The sequence below is a fragment of the Sarcophilus harrisii genome, chromosome 1 (genome assembly GCF_902635505.1).
Source record: "Sarcophilus harrisii chromosome 1, mSarHar1.11, whole genome shotgun sequence".
NCBI classification, from domain to species: Eukaryota; Metazoa; Chordata; class Mammalia; order Dasyuromorphia; family Dasyuridae; genus Sarcophilus; species Sarcophilus harrisii.
This window is the reverse complement of record NC_045426.1, coordinates 184865205-184885796: the sequence shown is the minus strand read 5'-3', so window position 1 is coordinate 184885796 and position 20592 is coordinate 184865205. Positions and strand designations below refer to the sequence as shown.

General features: G+C 32.9%; 1 protein-coding gene across 1 annotated transcript in view; it reads right to left on the bottom strand.

Annotated features, from left to right (window-relative positions):
* Window positions 1-20592, bottom strand: part of ADGRV1 (adhesion G protein-coupled receptor V1) — a 668591-nt gene that overhangs the window by 265776 nt on the left and 382223 nt on the right. The window contains exon 84 of the mRNA XM_031938764.1: window positions 9597-9713. Within this exon, the coding sequence (XP_031794624.1) occupies window positions 9597-9713 (117 nt within the window). The remainder of the gene's footprint in view (window positions 1-9596; window positions 9714-20592) is intronic.

Genomic DNA, 20592 nt, shown 5'->3' with positions numbered 1-20592 from the left:
TAATATCAAGAGAATTAATTTAAAAAAAATACAAAGGATGGTGGCTTAGTAGTACCAAATCTAAAACTATATTACAAAGCAGCAATAATCAAAACCATTTCATACTGGTTAAGAAATAAGAGTGATGGATGACTAGAATAGATTAGATACATATGACACAGTAATCAAAGTCTATAGTGATCTAATATTTGATAAATCTCCAAACTCCAGCTTCTGGAATAAGAACTCACTATTTGACAGAAATTTGCAGGGATAACTGGAAAATAGTATGTCAGAAAATCAGCATAGACCTATATCTCACATCTCATACCAAAATGAGGTCAAAATGGATACATGCTGTGGGCATAAAGGATGATATCATAAACAAAGTAGAAGAACAAGGGATAATTTACTTATCAGATCTCTGGAGAGGAAAGGAACTAGAGAACATGAAAGGCAAAATGGACTACTTTGATAACATTAAGTTAAAATATTTTGCACAAACAAAACCAACAGAAAAAAGATTAAAAGGGAAGTACAAAGCTGGGAAAAATCTTTACATCCAGTATTTCTGTTAAAGGTCTCATTTCTAAATATATAAGGAACTGTGTCAAATTTATAAGAATACAAGTCATTTCCCAAATGATAAATGGTCAAAGAATATGAACAATTTTCAGGTGACAAAATTAAAACCATTTATTGAAAAATGCTCTAAATCACTACTGATTAAAGAAATGCAAGTTAAAACTTTGAGGTACCATTTTACATCTCTCAGATTGGCTAAGAAGACAGGAAAAGATAATGATAAATGTTGGAGGGGATGTGGGAAAACTAGGACAATAATACATTGTTGGTGAAATTGTGAAATGATCCAATCATTCTGAAAAGCAATCTGGAACTATGCCCAAAGGATTATAAAGCTATGCATAATTTTCGATCCAGCAGAGCCATTACTGGGTCTGTACCCCAAGGAAATCATAAAGGAGGGAAAAGAACCCACATGTGCAAACATTTTTGTAGCAACTCTTTTTGTGGTAACAAAGAATTGGAAAAGGAGTGGATGTCCATCAATTGGGGAATGGCTGAACAGACTGTGGTACATGAAGGTAATGGAATATTATTGTTCTTTAAAAAATGATGAACATGCTGATTATAGAAAAGCCTAGGAAGAATTATATGAGCTGATGTTGAGTGAAACATGCAAAACCAGGAATACATTGTACACAACAACAGCAAGAATGTGTGATAATTAATTATGAAAGGCTTGGTTCTTCTAAGCAGTTCAATGATCCAAAGCAAATCCAAATACACTTTGGATAGAAAATGCCATCTGCATCCAGAAAAAAGATCTAAGGAGACTGAATGTTAATCAATACATGCTATGTTCACTGCTTTTTTTTTTAATCTCCATAAATAAATAAGAGATTATGGTTTTTCCTTTTGCTCTGATTTTTCTCTCCTAACATGATTCATAAAGCAAATGTATTAAAAATAAGTAAACTTACCAAAAAAGATTTGTACTTTTTGGAAGAACTCTCAAAAGGAATTTTTAATTTTGTTATATTTATTCTTCAAAATTCTTGCTTACCATCATCTGTAATTCTCAAATAGAATTTTCCTTAAATAAGTGCTACTTCTAGTACTGCTAGTTCACATTCCTTCCTAGTTTTTTTCCCTTTTATTCCCTTGATATTATTAACCTTTTGTTCCTCCATATGAATTTTGTTACATTTTTCTACCTCTACAAAGTAATTCTTTTGTATTTGATTCATATGACATTGAATAAATAAATTCATTTAGTATGTATTTTTTATTATATTTGCTTGACCTACTTAGGGGCAATTAACATTATTTCAATTATTTAGATCTGTATTTTTTGTGTGAAATGTTTTGTAATTGTGTTCATGTAGTTCCTATGTGTCTTGACATTCAGACTCCTGAATATTTTAGACTATGTTATTTTAAATTAATATTCTCTTTCTATTTCTTCCTGCTGAATGTTGTTGGTAATACACAGAAATACTGATGACTTGCATGAATTTATTTTATATTCTGCAAGTTTTTTAGTTGCCTAAGATTTTCTAAGAAAACCATCTTGTCATCTGTCAAAAGTGATAGTTTTGTTTCTTCATTATCTGTATTTATTCCTTCAAAATGTTTTTCTTGTTTTATTGCTACAGTTAACATTTCTAGTTCAATATTAAATAATAATGATGATAATGGATATCCTTGCTTTTTCCCTGAACTTACTGGAAAAGTTTCTAGTTTATAATCCCCATTATAATGTTGGCTCTTAATTTTAGACAGATGCTATTTAACATTTTAAGGAAAACACTGTTATCCCAAGATTTTCTTATGTTTTCACTAACAATAAATGTTATGTTTTCTCAAAAGCTTTTTCTGAATCTATTAAAATAATTACAAGATTTTTGTTGTTTTTGTTAACAATATGGTAAATTATGCTTAGGGTTTTCCTAATAATGAATCAGCCCTGAATTCCTAGTATAAATCTGCTGCTTCATAGTTTATGATTTTTATGACCTCTTGCTGCAGTCTTCTTGCTAATGTTTTATTTGATTTATTGCACAATATTGCAATATTCATTAGGGAAAGTGTTGTTTTTTTTCTGTTTTAACTCTCCCTGTATTAGATATCAAAATCAAATTTGCATCATGGAAAGAATTTGGTAGAATTCCTTTACTTACTTTTTCAGAAATAGAATTAATTGATTAAAATATTTGTTGTATTCATTTGTAAATACATTAGGTCCAGAGATTTTTTTAAAATGAAGTTCATTTCTTGTTCAAATTATTTTTTCTAGAATAGGATTATTTAAGTAGTCTATTTCCTATTCTGTTAATTTGGGTAATTTATATTTTTGTAAATATCCATTCATTTCATTTAGATTGTCCTTATAACATATAGTTGGAAAAATAGTTTCTAATAATTATTTTTACTTCATCTTTGTTGGTTGAATTAACCTTTTTATTTTTCATACTGAAAATGTGTTTTCTTTCTTTTTAAAAAATAAAAATAGCTAACAGTTTGTCTATTTTATTGTTTTTTTTTAAACTACTAGTTTTATTAATGGATTTTTATTTTAAATTTGGTTAAACTCTTTGATTCTCAGGATTTCTGTTTTGGTGTTTGGGAGTTTTAATTTGTTAGTTTTAAATGTTTTTTAGTTGTATGTATGCCTATTTTAATCTGTTGATTCTCTTTTACTGGTATCAGCATTCAGAGATATGTATTTCCTTCTAAGTACTACTTTGACTATATCCCACAAGTTGTGCCATGTAATGTCACTGAGGTAGTAAAGACTGTTTTACTTGTTTTTTTGTATTTTCACACCTAGCAAGGTACCCAGAGTAACACTCAGTAAATGTTTGTTTACTAATTTATTAATGACCATTAAAGAATAAAACATCTAAGTCCAATGAATGAGCTTTATTTGACATGAATAAGAAAATGAGATTACAAAAATGTGGACAGAGGCTTAGGATAAAGATCCAATATTTTCCTAATTGGATGATTTTTGAGTAGGTCCCAAGTCATACTATTAGGTCTAGGTAAAACTGAGGGCCACTACTGCCTAAGATTTTGTGAGAGTTCTAGCTGGTGAGAAGGTGGGTAAATGATATGTTCATGTTTAGTTAGAGCATTTTCTGGTGAGCAATCGAAAGAAAACTGCAGCAATTGAAGGCAGGTATGCATACATACTGAACACAACCTTTGGATACAATCACTGAGCTAGTGGTCTGAAGGAAGTGTTATCTGGTAGCCAAAATTTATACTACTCCCATGCTGTTTAATTAGAGTTTGACAACTTGCTTTTTATAGGATATAGAAGGTAGAGAATGCAAATGAATAAACCAAGTTTTTATACCACCTGGTATAATCCAGCACATACATTATCTGTCATCCATCTCTCTGTCTCTGTCTCTCTATCTCAGAAGAGAATATTAATAATGATGAGTTATTTTTCCCCCAAGAACTTTAACCAGAATAAAGAAAGACTTCAAGGCATTTGCAAATGTTTGTTGACTGAATGATTGATGTACAGATCTGATCCTTTCACTCCTTGACTTAAGCTTTTCATCATTCCTAATGGCATATAAATGAAATGCAAATTCATTAGTTTGACATTCAAAGCCCTCCATAATTTGCCTCCAATTTAGCTCCTCAATCTCATCTCGTACTACTCTTCAAACAAACTGGACCATTTGTTGTCTCTGATTCATATGTCCCTGTTTTTCATGTCTCTGCCTTTGATCATTCTGTTTCCTATATTTGGCTGCCTTTTTAGCAGTTGTAATCTTAACTATGCTTCAAGATTCAGTTCAAATGCTAATTTCTCCATAAAGCTTTTACTAATATGACAAAAAAAAAAAAAAAATTCCCTCTCTTCAACTCCATTGTTTCTATTGTCTGTATACATTTATTTGTGTCCTGTTATATTACAGTAGTTTGGACACATTTTGCATCTTTCTACTATTCTGCAAACTTATGAGAAGGGACATTTAGCGTCTCATTCATTCATCCAGTCATTTGTTTGCTTATTTGTCTTTTCCATGACCAACATAAAACTCTAGATGAATTAGAAACTAAATACTTTTTGGATTGAACTGAATAAATATGGAGATAAAAAAGTTAACTTGTCTTTTAAAATATCCTAGCTCATTAAATTCATTTATATTTCTTTCATACAGAATATTAAGAGAAAATATAAATTCTTATTTTATATGTGGCAAAATACAAATTGAATAAGTAACCTAACCCTGACCACACGTTAACTAGAATTCAAAAGTTCCTGAACTCCTATTTCTGTGGTCAGACCACAAACCATGAAACATATGTGGCATTCCATCTGAAATACATTGAACTTATTCAATATTTTAAAGTGTTCAAAAATCTTTAGCCCATGCAAATTGTACTTAGCTTACCAAGTACCACAACCACACTAATTTCTATTAACCTTTCAAATCCTAATCTTCATTTCCTTCTTTTGTTTCTGTCCTCTAACCCTCTCTCACATGTCCAGCATAGAATCATGTAATCTAACGGGACCTTAGAGGTCTTCTGGTCTGACTTCATTAATGGTATAGGAATCTCTTTTGTGTTATCTCTGCCAGGCAGTTAGTTACCTGATCTTTAACTGTTTTCAGTGACTGGGGAACTCATGGCATTTTGATACAGCCTTTCTATTGTTTAATAGCTTTAATTATTTGAAAAATCTTCCCTCCTATTGAGCCAAATTCTTCCTTTCTGGCCACCCACTGGTACTGCTTCTGCCCTTTGGAGTTATTCAGAATAGGTTTTCTGTCTCTCTCATGATAGTCTTTAAAATATTTAAAGATAACCATCATGACTCAATCCAATTCTTTTTTTTTTTTCAAGGAAAATGTGCTAAAATTTTTGAAGCTTTCTTTGTATAACATGATCTCCAGATTTCTCCATACCCCTGCTACTCCTCTCCAAAAGCTTACTACTTTGTTGGTATTCCTCAAAAAACAATGCTGAGAATGGAACATACCATCTCAGAAGTGTTCTATCAAAGAATGTGACAGTGCTATTACCTCTTTAATTATGGGTAGCAGATTTCAAGTTACAAAACTGAAGAATGCATTGGATTTTTTGCACCTAAGTCACATTGCAGACTCCTATTAGGTTAGAGATAAATCAAAAACTTCAGGGCTTTTTGTTTCTACTTTAATAAAAAACATAAATTGCTGCCATGCAGGCATTTTATAAAAGAAAAAAAAATTCTTGTTGGTAACAATAATAATAATAATGATGAATAGCATTTATATAGCACTTTAAGGTTTGCAAAATGCTTTACACATATTTTCTGATTTAATCCTCAAAACAACCAGGTGGCTCAGGTCCTATATTATTAATCTCATTTTACAGATGAGGAAACAGAGGCTGAAAATGGATAAGATTCAGGCTGAAAGTGGTTATTTGTCCAGGGTCACAGAGCTAGTAAGTGTTTGAGTTAGGGTTTTAGCCCAGGTGATCCTATTCACATGGTTGCTTTAAAAAATATATTATTTTTCTATGGTACAAATTGTTATGATGGAATTTGGAGAGAGCACCCTCCTCTAGGGCACATCTGACAGGGTGAATCATCAAAGATAATCTACAAAAAGCTACAAAAAGCATGTTGGTTCATTGAGTTCAGAATGTATTAGTCATTGGTGCTCTGTAAAGGATCTGAGAGCTAGATATAATCCTCAGGTCCAAAATAAGAATTCAGTGGGTGTCCAACGGGATCACAGACTTTGAAAGAGGTACAAAAGGCAGTCTATTACTGTATTTAGGAAGAAGCTGCTGTAATCTAGTGGCACTAGGAAGTAATAGCATTTGCTTTCAAGGTACCTGCTTTTAAGGGGACCAAAGAAGTCTAGAATAAATAAAAGGTAAAGGTTCAGAGCTTCCTGTAAACATAGAGCTGGAGAACTAATAGGATTCCAACAGAAGGGACCCCCTCTTAAATGGGCTTAAGTCTATTTAAGGTGTGATTTTGGGGGGGCCAGAGTTATCAAAATGTCCAAAGGAATAAGGAGATAAGTGAAGTATAATCTGAATCTCAAGAATAAGGTTTTCAGACTGGAGAACAGACTAGTAACAAAGTTCTTGAAAGTCCTAAGACTCCCAGTGAACTTGCAAGATGAATTAAGGGGAAAATCTTAGATTTTGATCTTTTGTTGTTCAGTTGTTTTAGTTATGTTCAATTCTTCATGATCCCATTTAGGGTTTTTTAGCAGAGATATTGGAGGGATTTGCCATTTTTAATAGCTAATTTTATAGATAAGGAAACAGAGGCCAAAAAAAAAAAAAAAAAAAAAAAAAAAAAAGGTTAAGTGACTTGCTCAGATATGAACTCATGAAAACGAGTCTTCCTGACATTCTATTCCTATACCACCTAGCTGTTCCAGATTTTGATCTAGTCAGTAACCTAGGTCCTGGGTTAAATCTAGATATGGAATTCTCTCTTGCCTATAATACAGATTAAAAATAAACAAACCTATAAAAACCTTTTTTCATCTTTGTTTGCATCAGTTCATCATCTATACTATTGATGTGGATTTTGAGCTTACTCTTTTTCCTTATCAGGAATAACCAAGTATTAGACTGTCCTGTTTTTGTAGAGTGATTTGTAAGGATGGAACTCTTTATCAACTTCCATTGTCTATCCCTCAAACCTCTGGGATTCTTTAAACAACCTTTGAGATATTGATTAGTATATCATTTAGACAGGGTTTGGGACCTGGTCTGCCAGGTGCATTCCATCTGGCTCCTCTTTGATCCCTCCCTCTGAGCTCCCTGGCACTTCCCCTCCTTCTTTGAGAAATCCCCATAGTTGTATTTCCTCTATAAAAGATATGCCCATGATGAAGATCTTTGCTAAATTCTTTTTAGGACTAAGCCTACTATGAAGTATTCTCTCTCTCTCCCCCTTATAATGTCTTCCCTTTAACTGTATCTTTTTCCTTACTATAACTCTGGTTAAGTTGCTAAACTCCTCTATGGATTTAGCCTAACAGTCAATGGCACACTCTATTCCCACTTCATAGAGTATTTCCTTTTTTCTGCTTAATTGTGAGTTCTTCTAGGGAACATGTCTTTTTCTTGCTAATTATATGCTCTTCCAAATCTATTTCATATTTGTCACTGCTAGTGCCTATTTTACCTCTTACTTTATCTGCAACTTCTCCTAAATAAACCAACCTTTTGTCAAGGAGTACAGTTATTGTGAATTTATCACATATTTGCTTCAAACTAGGAACTGCTACCTTGACCTCATCATTATGTCAGAACTTTCCTTTATGATAAAGAAAAAGTTAAGTAAAACCAAAAACCAAGCAATGGCATCTGAGATTATAAATATAACTTTTCCCTTGCTCCTCTGTCCTGAAATGGGACATGCTTAGGCATTATCATCTAGGCTAATAACATGGAAGTTGGGGGGAGCTTGGTTTGGGGTATGTGTGATAAAAGGCTCTTCTTCCCTTTTGCCTACTTAACATCATGTGCAATGTTCTCTGGCTGATTTCAAGCTAAGATGGGGAGGCTTGATGAACCTCTTCCTCTATGAGTGACTGAGAAGCTGGTTTTGTAGATTAATAAAGAATTGTTCTCAGCTTGAGTGCGAATGTAAAAGGTATGTAAGATAATTTCTTGTTCTTTTTCCTGGTTACTGCTGTTTGTCCTTTATACTGGAAGAGGACCAATGGCATCAGAAAAATGATGCCTTGATTTGTAACTGAATTGGATTTAAGTTAGTCAAAGTTGTGCAAAATCATCAGCCTCCCTCTCTCCTCTAGGGTCATGTAAGTCCAGTGTTAAGACAAGATCAGGATGCAGGTGGGACACCTTAGCCTTTTTAAAGCTCATTTATTTGAGGTAATACCCATTCAGTGCTTAAGGCCAGGTAAAAAATGAAGCCCTTCAAACATGGCCTCTTTAACAACTCAAATAAATAAATAAATAAATAAATCTGGCAAGGGGAAGACCTTCAGGTATTCTGGCAAGAACAGCAACAATTGCTATTTACACTCATCAAAACCCAAACAATGGCTAAAAGAAGCTAGGACCAGCACCTATTGTTGAACAATCAGTGAGAGCCAGAGTGATTCTTGTTTAAGGCATGGTTAAGTAGCAGCATTTGAATCCTAATGGGCTTTATCAAAGTCTGATTTTCCAGTATTATATTTCAAGAAGTCATAAGGAAGGTACTTAGATTATTATTGTTTCAGTTTCATTTAACCACTTAACATTAACTAATCTTTACAAAGAAATATTAATTTTGAAGATATAGCTATAATAAACAGACAGACATTTATTTCTATACCTTAGGGACACCTATGGCTCATTCTATCAAATTCATTTCTAAAGCTTCCATCTTTCTCTGTCAAGGTTGGGTGCTGACTTTTTAGATGGAGCACTTTTATGCATTTGTTGCTTTTTCTCCCCAAATATCAATAAAGTCATTTAAAATGGTTCTTTTGGGTATTGTATCTTACTTTCAAGTTGGGGTGACAAAACATACCGGACTTTCTAGAGCCCCCATGCTGGGGTGAAAAAACATACTGTCTTAGTGAAGGAGTGATGAGGTGAGACTCCCCTGGATGGTTAAAACATGGAGTCCATTTAGTCCAAGTTCTTTCATCTTCATATACCCTAAGACCCTTCTATAATCAAAGCAATGCATGTGCTAAGTATATATTGCACAAGAGGTACCACATAAACAACTTGCTATTGTATGTACATAGTTTGCCACCTGGTATCACTCTGGTTCAATCACAACACAGGTTGTCACCACCCCCGACTTCTCAGGAAGGCTGAGAGCCCTTAGGGAGATGGGGAGCCGAAGCAGACATTGTTAGCAGGTTCCCTCTGGGCTGAAGGGTCTTATACCTCACCCAGAGTTCCCCCACTGTCTGTGGCCCTCTACATAGGGACACAGGATATTGCTTGTGTTATGATTTGCTTTATTAGCTTCTCCAAAGCCTAGTTTGTAGACATATCAGTATCTATCAATTTCAAGTTTCAGGGAATAACCAGGGAACCAACCATGAGATTCAAAGGGAAGAGAAAAAAGAATGAGTTCTTACCTGAATAAGCATCCAGTTAAATTGGCAAAGATAGAGGTAATGCAGGATAGCAGCCAGTGCTGAACAGCTCTCTTCAGTCAGTTGTGGGCTTGCATATGCAGAAGCCAGAAATGCAATCTGTAAGGAAGAATCAATCAATTAACCAATAAACATTTATTTAGACACATTATGCACCAGGCACTATGCTAAGTGTTATGAGAAAGAACTATGTCTGTTAAAAAGTCAGTCTTACAGGAATTCCTGAGCCCTTCTTTCATTTGTCAGCTGAATAGTTTAGACTAAATGACCTGTTTTGTCCTTTTCAATTCAACTATTTCCAAGTTTCCATGACTTTAAAGAGTTCTCTAAAATTGATAGACTCTATCAATCTATTCCCAAAATAATAATGAATTACTTTCCATGTTTTTATTAAAAAAGTCAGAAAATCATAATATGTATATACTAAGCTCCTAGGAGGAAAATCCTGAAAGGAAACTTTTTGTCATATTGATGCAATATAGCTTCTAAGGGAGATAGCTATGATTTTGAAGCCCTTTGATCTAAAAGTGCTCTTGTTCTAACAATTCTATCTGTCAATAATTGGAGAGGAATATAATGATATTTCTTCCATTGGATTTTAGGGAAGATGTATTAGTAATCCTAAAGCCCTCTGACCTTAGAGTGCTATTGTTCTAACAATCTATCTGTCAATAATTGTAAAAATCTTCTGGCCTAGGAATATAATAATATGTCTTCCCTTAGATTTTAGGGAAGGTATATTAGTGATCCTGAAACCCTCTGACCTAAGTGTACTCTTGTTCTAACAATCTGTTTGTAGATGATTTCAAAGTCTTCTGGCCTTAAGATATTGCTGGTCAGTTATAACCAAATTCCTGAGACCGGTCCTCAAATCTACCCGAAAGCCATAAAATTAGCAAATAAGTAATATGAAGCTCTGATCCAACTCTATATAAATCTATCTCCTTGCTCTCGATTCTTTGCTAATGTCTTCTGGAACTTAGCCCGCTACAATTGCATTACAATTGCAATAAAACTTTGTCCCTTGACCAGGAAATGAGTTCAAGCCTGCAATTATTTTGAGCCACTTTGTGACACCAGTCTGTGAGTCCAAACATTTGGGTCCCCTTCCCAACCTCGACAATGTCATTGACAAAGAGAGACACACAGAGACTGAGAGATACATAAAGATGCACTCAACTTAGAAATACTGGTCTAATCAGAAATAAACAAAATTCCTTACTTGTAAAATATAAGGAAACCAAAGCTTTGTTGAAATAAAAAAACAAATCTTTGGACTATTATATGTACATTTTTACATTTTCATTCCCTTTACACTTTCTTGGTAGGCAATAACTCATATTATAAAATAAGAATTTCAACCAATTTCACTTTCTTAAATCCTTAAGAAAAATCTTTGAGAATGTGTTTCATCTGTAAAGAAATTATGTTGATGTGCAAAAATGTTTGTAGCAGCCCTTTTTGTAGTGGCAAGGAACTGTAATCTGGGGGAGAGAGGGAGGGAAAGGGGTTTGGAACACAGGGTTTTACAGGAGTGGATGTTGAAAACTTATCTTTGCATATATTTTGAAAAATAAAAAGCTTTTTATAAAAAAGAAAGAAACTATTTAAAAAACAAACACAACCACTAAGTTCTTATATCTATCATCTTATGTTTTGTTCTACTATGTAAATGCTAAGGTTTTATTATCAATATTGGACTTTTTAGTTTTAACTAAAAACTAAACAGAAAAATATTTTCCCCAAAATACTATATGTGTGTATAAAATAATTTATAATTGGATCTTAAAAGGAATTAATTTTCATGTAACATTCTGAAAATACTCTAACCATCATTTTTTAAAAATAGCTTTTTATTTACAAGTTATATGCATGGGTAATTTTATAGCATTGACAATTGCCAAATCTTTTGTTTCAATTTTTCCCCTCCTTCCCCCCACCCCCTCCTCTAGATGGCAGGATTACCAATACATGTTAAATATATTAAAGTATAAATTAAATACAAAATAAGTATACATGACCAAACCGTTATTTTGCTGTATATCTAACCATCATTAATACAAGAATGACTAAACTATTTAGAGAGTGTCTTCTATGTGTGCAAGATTTTTTTATTAGTTCAAGATTAAACACTGATTCAAGTGCTGAGTTTTAGCCCTGTTTTTTCTTCAGCATTAAACAAATTTCTGAGTATGTACATCATATAGTCTTGACTCAAAAGTCCTTACCTGTAGAGATAAAGTCATACATTAAACATAAATCAGAATTTTATGATCAATTATGTCCTAACAGATCAGCCAAATAGTTATATTGAAGAAAAAAAAATCAAGACTTAAATACTGACTTTTTAAAAACCTACATGTACTTCCTGAGAAAATGTAAATGCTTGTTGTAGATTTTTTGTAAACCATCGGGAAACTTCTGATAAGAGTTTCTCTCCACTGAATGTTAGTTGCCATTCATATTAGAGGCAAATCATCCCACTGGCAACTTAGAGGACTTCTTTATGACTAGGGAAAAAAGAGACAAACTACTTCATTACAGCAAGGCTTGCACATTATAATTATAATTTGATTGGGAAATTAATTTCATTGATCATTAATTCTAATTGAAGGATTAGTTCTAATGATCTACTGATTATTCTATTGACCTGGTAGGTCAACTCCAATCTACTTATTGACTGATGAGTGAGTAAAGTCTAATTGTGAGTATCTTTTAAAAAAATTTTTGGTCCTTTTCTTTCTCTTCACCATTTCATTTGGTAATTTTATCAATTTCTATGCATTTAAGTAACATCTTTATAAAGATGATTCTCAATTCTATTTGTACAATACTAACCTCTCTTCCAACATTCAGTCTCCTTCCCACTGCTTTTTGAACATCTTGAACTGGAATTCTCATAGGTATCTTTACTTCAATATGTACAAAATGAAACTCATATTTTTCCCAAAATCTTTCCCTCTTTCTGACTTTCCTATTACTTTTGTGGTTACCACTATCCTCCCAGCTATAAGTTGAGCTCTCACAAGACCCCCAAACTAATTCCAATCTGTTGACAAGTCCTGTTGATTCCACCTCCTAAACATCTCTCTCACATTCATATATATATATATATATATATATATATATATATATATATATATATATATTCTCTTTTCTCTTCTGACACTAATAGCACTCTGTGTAATCAATCCCTCCTTACCTCATACTTGGACTATTGCAATACCCTTTTAGTAAGTCTTTTTGCCTCAAGTCTTTCTTTACTCCAATCTACCCTCCATTTAATTAGCAAATTGATCTTTCTTAAAGTACAGGCTTGATGATGCCATTCTTTTCTCAATTCACGCTAGAAATTTCCTGTTACTTCTAGGATTAAATAAAAAATCTATTTTGCATTTAAAACTCTTCAAAATTGAACCAGTTACACCCAGCAAAAGAACTCTGGGAAATGAGTATGAACCACTACATAGAATTCCCAATCCCTCTATTTTTGTCCGCTTGCATTTTTGATTTCCTTCACAGGTTAATTGTACACCGTTTCAAAGTCCAATTCTTCTTGTGCAGCAAAATAACTGTATGGACATGTATACATATATTGTATTTAATATATACTTTAACATATTTAACATGTAATGGTCTACCTGCCATCTGGGGGAGGAGGTGGGGGGAAGGAGGGGAAAAATTGGAACAAAAGGTTTTGCAATTGTCAATGCTGAAAAATTACCCATGCATATATCTTTTTTTTTTTTAATTTAATAGCCTTTTATTTAAAGGATATATACATGGGTAACTTTACAGCATTAACAATTGCCAAACCTCTTGTTCCAATTTTTCACCTCTTACCCCCCCACACCCCCTCCCCTAGATGGCAGGATGACCAGTAGATGTTAAATATATTAAAATATAACTTAGATACACAATAAGTATACATGACCAAAACATTATTTTGCTGTACAAAAAGAATCAGACTCTGAATTATTGTACAATTAGCTTGTGAAGGAAATCAAAAATGCATGTGCGCATAAATATAGGGATTGGGAATTTAATGTAATGGTTTTTAGTCATCTCCCACCATGCATATATCTTGTAAATAAAAAGCTATGACTAAAAAAACAAAACAAAACAAAACAAAACAAACAAACAAACAAACAAACAAACAAAAACAACTCTTCATAATCTCCCCTTCCCACATTTTTCAGTTTTTCGGTACCTTACTCCCTTCTGCTTAGACCATGATAAATTGATGCTGTTCCTTGTCATTCTAACACACAAGACATTTCGTCTTCTGCTTCTTTATATTTCCACTTATATTTGGGATTATCCCCCAAATTTAGCACTGCTCTCCCTTCTCATCTCTGCCTCCTGGTTTCCCTGGCTTCTTTCAAATCTTATCTAAAATTCCATCCTCTGCAAGAAGCCATTCCAAGTCCCACTTCATGTCAACCACTCCTTAGAATTTATCTCCACTTTATCTTGTATATATCTTGTTCCCACAATAGATTAAAAGCTCCTTGAGGGCACAAACTATTTTTAACTTTTTTTTTCCATATCCTCAACAACAAGAACTATGTTCTACCACATAGACATGTTGTCCTTGTTCAGTCATTTCAGTCATGTCTGACTCTAAGTGACCTCATTTGGAGTTTTAATGACAAAAGTATTGGAGAGATTTGCCATTTCTTTTACTAATTCATTTTACCTGTGAGGAATTAAGGCTAAAAGTTCAGTGACTTGTCCAGGATCACACAGGTAGGAAGTTATCTGAGGCCAGACTTGAACTTAGGAAGATTAATCTTCCTGATTTCAGATCTATGTTCTCTATCCACTGTGCCACCCAGCAGCAATGCCTAGCACAGAGTAGGTGTTTAATAAATATTTGTTGACTTGACTTGACTTGAGTTTAATACTGTGTGTCAAGTCACTAAATTTTTCAGGATCAGTTTTCTCATATGTAAATGTGACATATGTTAAATGCTTTGTAAACCTCAAAATTCCATAAAAATGTTTCATTTTATTATATCAATATAATCCATTTTTTTTGTTTGGGAGTTGACTGTATAATAGGTGATGAAGATGATTTTTTTAACTGATCAACTAAACCTGTCATTAATAAGGGTCTTGATACTCTGAAGAGGACTTTATACTAAAATTTTCTCTGAGATCAGTATGTTGAAAACTGTAGCCACTTAATAAATTTTGAAGGAAAAACTGAATGAAAAGATAAAGGAAAAAATGAACATTTTTCCACTATCAGTGATATGTTTCTCATATCTTGTCCTCACTTTAAAAAAAATTATAATTATTTAATAATTTCTACTAGTCCCACCTAATTTTTTTTCCTATTAAACTTTCCAACATTACCCCAGTCATCTGGGGCCAACTTGCCATGACATGAATCTCTGCTTCCTACACACAGAACTTTTTGTATCACTTTCTTTTTCATAAATTGACTATTTTTCTTCTACCTTCATTTACATACACCTCTTATCTTTGTGCTACATTGGAGATTTTATGACACAAACTATGGGCAATCAAACAGAAAAAGTAATTAGAGCTTTAAACTGCATTTGCTACTGACTGTCTTGAAAGAGCCAGAGACACATCATGTATGACCCCTACTGAATGTCAGCTTCTAGTCTGCATAGACTCCAATGATCATTAGTTTAAATTGCCTTGGGGAGAAATAAAGTCAAAAACCAATTGAAGTTTTTAACAGGTTTGAAATGGCTGCACATAAAACAAAAATGTCCTTAGAATATCCTTGTTCCTGTTGCCCCAAAGAGTACATGGCCTAAGATTCTTAAGTGAGCTAAGTAGAATTGTCAGACTGAAAGTCCTGGTCCTTGTTTTCTTATTACTTTTCACAATTAAAATCCACTCACCCTAGACTAGATTAATCATTACCTGCTGCTCAGAGCTAGGCTAGGAGGGTAAAAGAAGGAAAATAACCTATGCACCCTGTCCCAGAGGAGTGTTTTTGTTTAGTATGCCAATTTAATAAACCATTCAATCAAAATTTAACAGTTAACAAGAACAATATAATTCAAAGCCAGTCTCTATTCATCTCATATTTCTCCTAGCTGATTCTGGTACAATGGAGTGGCTGGATCAAATCTGTACTTGCACCAGATAAGGACCTCTGAAAGTAGCACATGGTAACTTAGCCCTGTGGAAAGGGAAATTTGACCAACCAAATGCTATAGGTCAGAAGGACCTTTTCTTTGTTATAAAGGAGTCATCCTTCCTATGGGGCAAATAAATGCTTTATGTATAGTTGCATTATTTAATATGCAGCCAACATCTTATCTTACTCTCTAAATTGAATAAGACATTTTCAAATGTATGGCTGGTGCTCAGACTCCTACACTGAGAGGTTTAAGGATCCTTAATACTTGTGCGAGATATCCTAGAACAGTTATATATTTTTTTCACCTAACAAAACAGAAAATAATTGTAGACAATGTTTCTATCTGTGATAATGATCCCAGCTCCAGTACGGCTTATTTGTTGAATTCTAACGATGCGTTTGAAACATGAGGTCTGCCTTTTTTTTTAGTTTGCAAATGCTAGTAAATTTTGAATGTAATTGAAGATAAAGTGGTACATTGCATTGCATTTGGTAAGTTGAAAGTTTATAGCCTGCAGTGATGCACTGCATCCTTTCTACTCTTTTCTTGGATAGTCTGAATTGATGACTAAGATTCAGCACCTTAAAAATAATACATCTCTAGTTTCTGGTGGTCCATGATCTGGTCCTGAACTCCTATCATATTACTTCTCTGTTTCTATTAAAAATCAAAATTATTCAATAATTGGTATATATTTATTGCCCATGAAGACCACTGGATTCCATTCGTGGATCTTTACTATTTTTAACAGCTTCATCAGGGAGTAAACAATTTTCATTTTCATTAAACAAATTCAGTGGCATGTACATATTTTCAATTGTTTAAAGAATTAATGTTTCCCTGCTCCAAAAGTAAACGTGTAAATTTTTAACCTGTTCCTCATGTACTCTGAAAATATACTGTTGTAATTGTGACAATCCAATTAAAAACTAACAAGAAACAAATTGGTGGCTAGAACTACCTCAGTAAATGACAATCTTAACTACCTCCTAGCCTTCTTAAATCTTAAACCATTCTCTTTCTACTAGCTCCTTCTTTGTTGTCTTCAAACATACTTAAATCTTCCCCTCAACAGAAAAACAAAACAAACAAACAAACAAAAAGAAAATCCAAAAACCTCATCTCAAAACCAAAGAAATCAAAAAACACTTTTACTACATTCTACTATTTTTTGTTTTTTAAATTATTATTATTTAATATTTTACTCCCCCCAGTTATATGTGAAACAATTAACATTTGTTTTTGAAAGTTTGAATTTCAAATTCTCTCCCTTCCTCCATCCCGACTTCCATTCCCTTCATTGAGAAAGTAAACATATATGACTCCCTAAGGGAAGAAAAAAAAAAAAAAACCTCAGGAAAAATAAGGTCATTTTTTTTTTTTAAAGTATGCTTCAATTTGTATTCAGACACAATCAGTTCTTTCTCTGGGTATGGATAGTATTCATTTTAAGTTCTTCAGAGATGTCTTGGATCATTGTATTTTTGAGAATAGCAAAGTCATTAACAGCTTATCATCTTATATTATCATTGTTACTTTGTACACAATACATTTCACTTTGTATGAGTTCATGTAAGTCTTTCCAGGTTTAGAGCAACTGCTCATCATTTCTTACAGCACAATGGCATTCCATCATAATCATATCACACAATTTATTCAGCCATTCCCTAGTTGATGGGTATCCCTTCCATTTCTAATTTTTTGCCCTGAGAAAAAAGCTGTTATAAATAATTTTCGTAATATAGTTCTTTCCCTTTTTTGAAAAAATCTCTTTTAGAATGCATGTCTACTAGTGGTATTGTTCAAAGGATATCCCTGGTTTTAATTTCATTTAGAATCAGGAAATTAAAATCAATTTCTAAAATTGAAGGTAGATTTCCACTCCCACATTTAAAACTCAATATATTTTTTTCCCTATTAAAATATTATGGCAATGGATGGAGTGGGGAGTGGGTAGGTAGGTGAATGGAGAAGGGAGGAGAGAGAATAGAGAGAAAGAAACATAATGGTTATGAATCACTACACAAAATGTTAATAAAAGTTTAACATCAATAAGTCTATAGAAAAAAACTTAGTGGAAAGATTCCTTCTTCAACAAATGTTCTTGAAAAAAATAAATAATTTTAGTTATTTAGAAATATATATATATATATAAAACAGAAAACAGATTTAGAACCATTTCTCACATTGTACACATCTCAGTTCATCCTAGATGGTCAACTTAAAATTTGTGTAAAATAAAATATAAAATATGAAAGAAAGTGAAATGTTATACTCATATCAGTTTTCAAAGGGAGATGTTCCATTATAAAGCAGGAGCTATTAGAAACAAGGTAGATGTGCTACATTATATGGAAATATAAATACATTTATGCAATAATCAAAAGAAAAAAAGATTAGAAAAACTGAGAAAACAGGTAAAGTTGACATATAACTTATAATAAGAATTATTTAAAACTTAAAAAAGCAATTCCCAATCTACATAAGAGAAATGATCAATGATAAGAGCATGATTTTCAAGTGAGGAAACATCAATCATATGAAAAATGTTTAATTCCCATATTAATCAATGAGTAACAAAACTGTCATTGAGGAACTCTTGAAATTAGCAAAAAAAACCAAAAACAATTTAAAAGCATTGACACTGTTGATGGAGAAATGAGTATGTTCATTGGGGTGAAAAATTCAGCATTTTTTTATAAATCAATCTTGGAGTAAACAATAAATGTAAGGAAAAAATTTCAAATGTTATGCATGGTTTTATAGTCCTTTGGGCACAGGTCCAACTTCTTCTACAGCATTTTCCTTACATTCCCTCCAAAATTTGTCATTTCCTTTTTTCTGTCTTAATTAGCTCATCTAGGTATGAAGTATGTCAAATATGAGGAGGTATCTCAAAATAGTTTTAATTTACATTTCTCCAATTGTGAGTTAGGATATTTTTAAAATATGGGTTTAAATAGTTTGATTACTTAATCTGAAAATTGTTTATATCTTTTGATCACTTATCAGTTGGGGAATGACCTTTATATATATATATAACATACACATACCCCTACCCCCTTCTCTCTGTGTGTGTGTGTGTGTGTGTGTAATGAGAAATAATATCCTTATCAGAGAAGCTTGCTTCAAAATTCTTTTTTTACAATTACTATTACTAACTGAATTTCACCTCCATTTATTCTATTCTCTCCTTTCATCCTATTTTTCTTCAAAAGTATTTTGCATCTGACTACCTCCTTTCTCAATACACCCTCCATTGTATCACCTTCCTCCCTTCTTGTATCCCTTTCCCTCCTACTTTTCTCATGATAAGATAGATTTCTACACCCAACTATAGTTCCCTTTTGAGCCAATTTTAATGAGAATAAGGTTCACTTAATCCCCTTCCTCCCACTTCCTCCCCTGTGAAAGCAAAATCTTGCCTCTTTTATGGCAGATAATTTATAGCATTCTACTTCTCCCTTTCCCTTTCTCCCAGTACATTCCTCTTACCCGTTAATTTTGTTTTTTAGATATTATTGCTTTACATTTAACTCACATCTGTGCCTTTGTATGTGTGTGTGTATGTACACACACACACACACACACACACATATACTTCTGACTATCTTAATTGTCCTTACAATAAGAAAGTTCTTATAAATTATAAATATTATCCTCCTATGTAGGAATGCAAACAGATTAATCTTATTAAGTCCCTTATGATTGCTCTTTCCTATTTACCCCCTTATTTCTTCTGAGAGGAAGAATTTGAAAATCAAAATTTCTATTCAGGTCTTGTCTTTTCATCATTAATGGTTGCAAATCCTTTATTTCACTGAATATCCACCTTTTCCTCTGAAGGATTAGATTCAGTTTTGCTGTGTAAGTGATTCTTGGTTGTAATGCTAGTTCCTTTGCTGTCTGGAATATCATATTCCAAGTCCTCCAATCCTTTAATGTGTAAACAGATAAATCTTATGTTATTCTGTCTGTGGCTCTACCTTATTTGCATGATTTCTTTCTGGATGCTTGTAATATTTCTCCTTGACCTAGGAGTTATGGAATTTGGCTCTAATATTCTGGGGAGTTTTCATCTTGGGATCTCTTATAGGCAGTGATCAGAGGATTCTTTTGATTTCTATTTTTCACTCTGGTTCTAGAATATCAGGACAGTTTTACTTGACAATTTCTTGAAAGAATATCTCTAGGCTCTTTTGTTGATCATGGTTTTCAAATTGTCTAATAATTTAAAATTTTTTCAGGTCAATTTTTTTTCCAATGAGATATTTCATATTGTTTTCTAATTTTTCATTATTTTGGTTTTGTTTTATTTTTTCTTGATTTATCATAAAGTCATCAGTTTCCATTTGCTCAATTCTAATTTTTAAGAATTGTACCTCCTTTTCCATTTGATAGTCTCTCTAATCATAAAGCTACCACTTTAATTCAGGCTTTAATCACTCCTCTCCTAAATTATTGCAACAATCTCCAAATTACTTCTCTCTCACTGCTTCATTATATTCTCCCCATAGCTAACAGAAATTTCCCCTTAAAGACAGAACTAACCTAGTCACTTCCAAACTCAATAATTCCAGTTGCTATTACCTCTAAGATAAAATATGAATTTTTCTGTTTAGTTTTTAAAGACCTTATTCTGGCCCCAGTTGATCTTCCAGTTTCATTGATCATTATTTCTGGTCCTTACACTCTGTGATACTAGCAAACTGACTTTCTCTCATTTATTCTTTCACCTATATTTATGACTTTCACTCCCCATATTTATATTTTATATTACTTCTCTCCCATGTCTGAAATGTACTCACTACTCATTACTGTCTCATAGTGGCTTTTTCTTCATCAAAAAT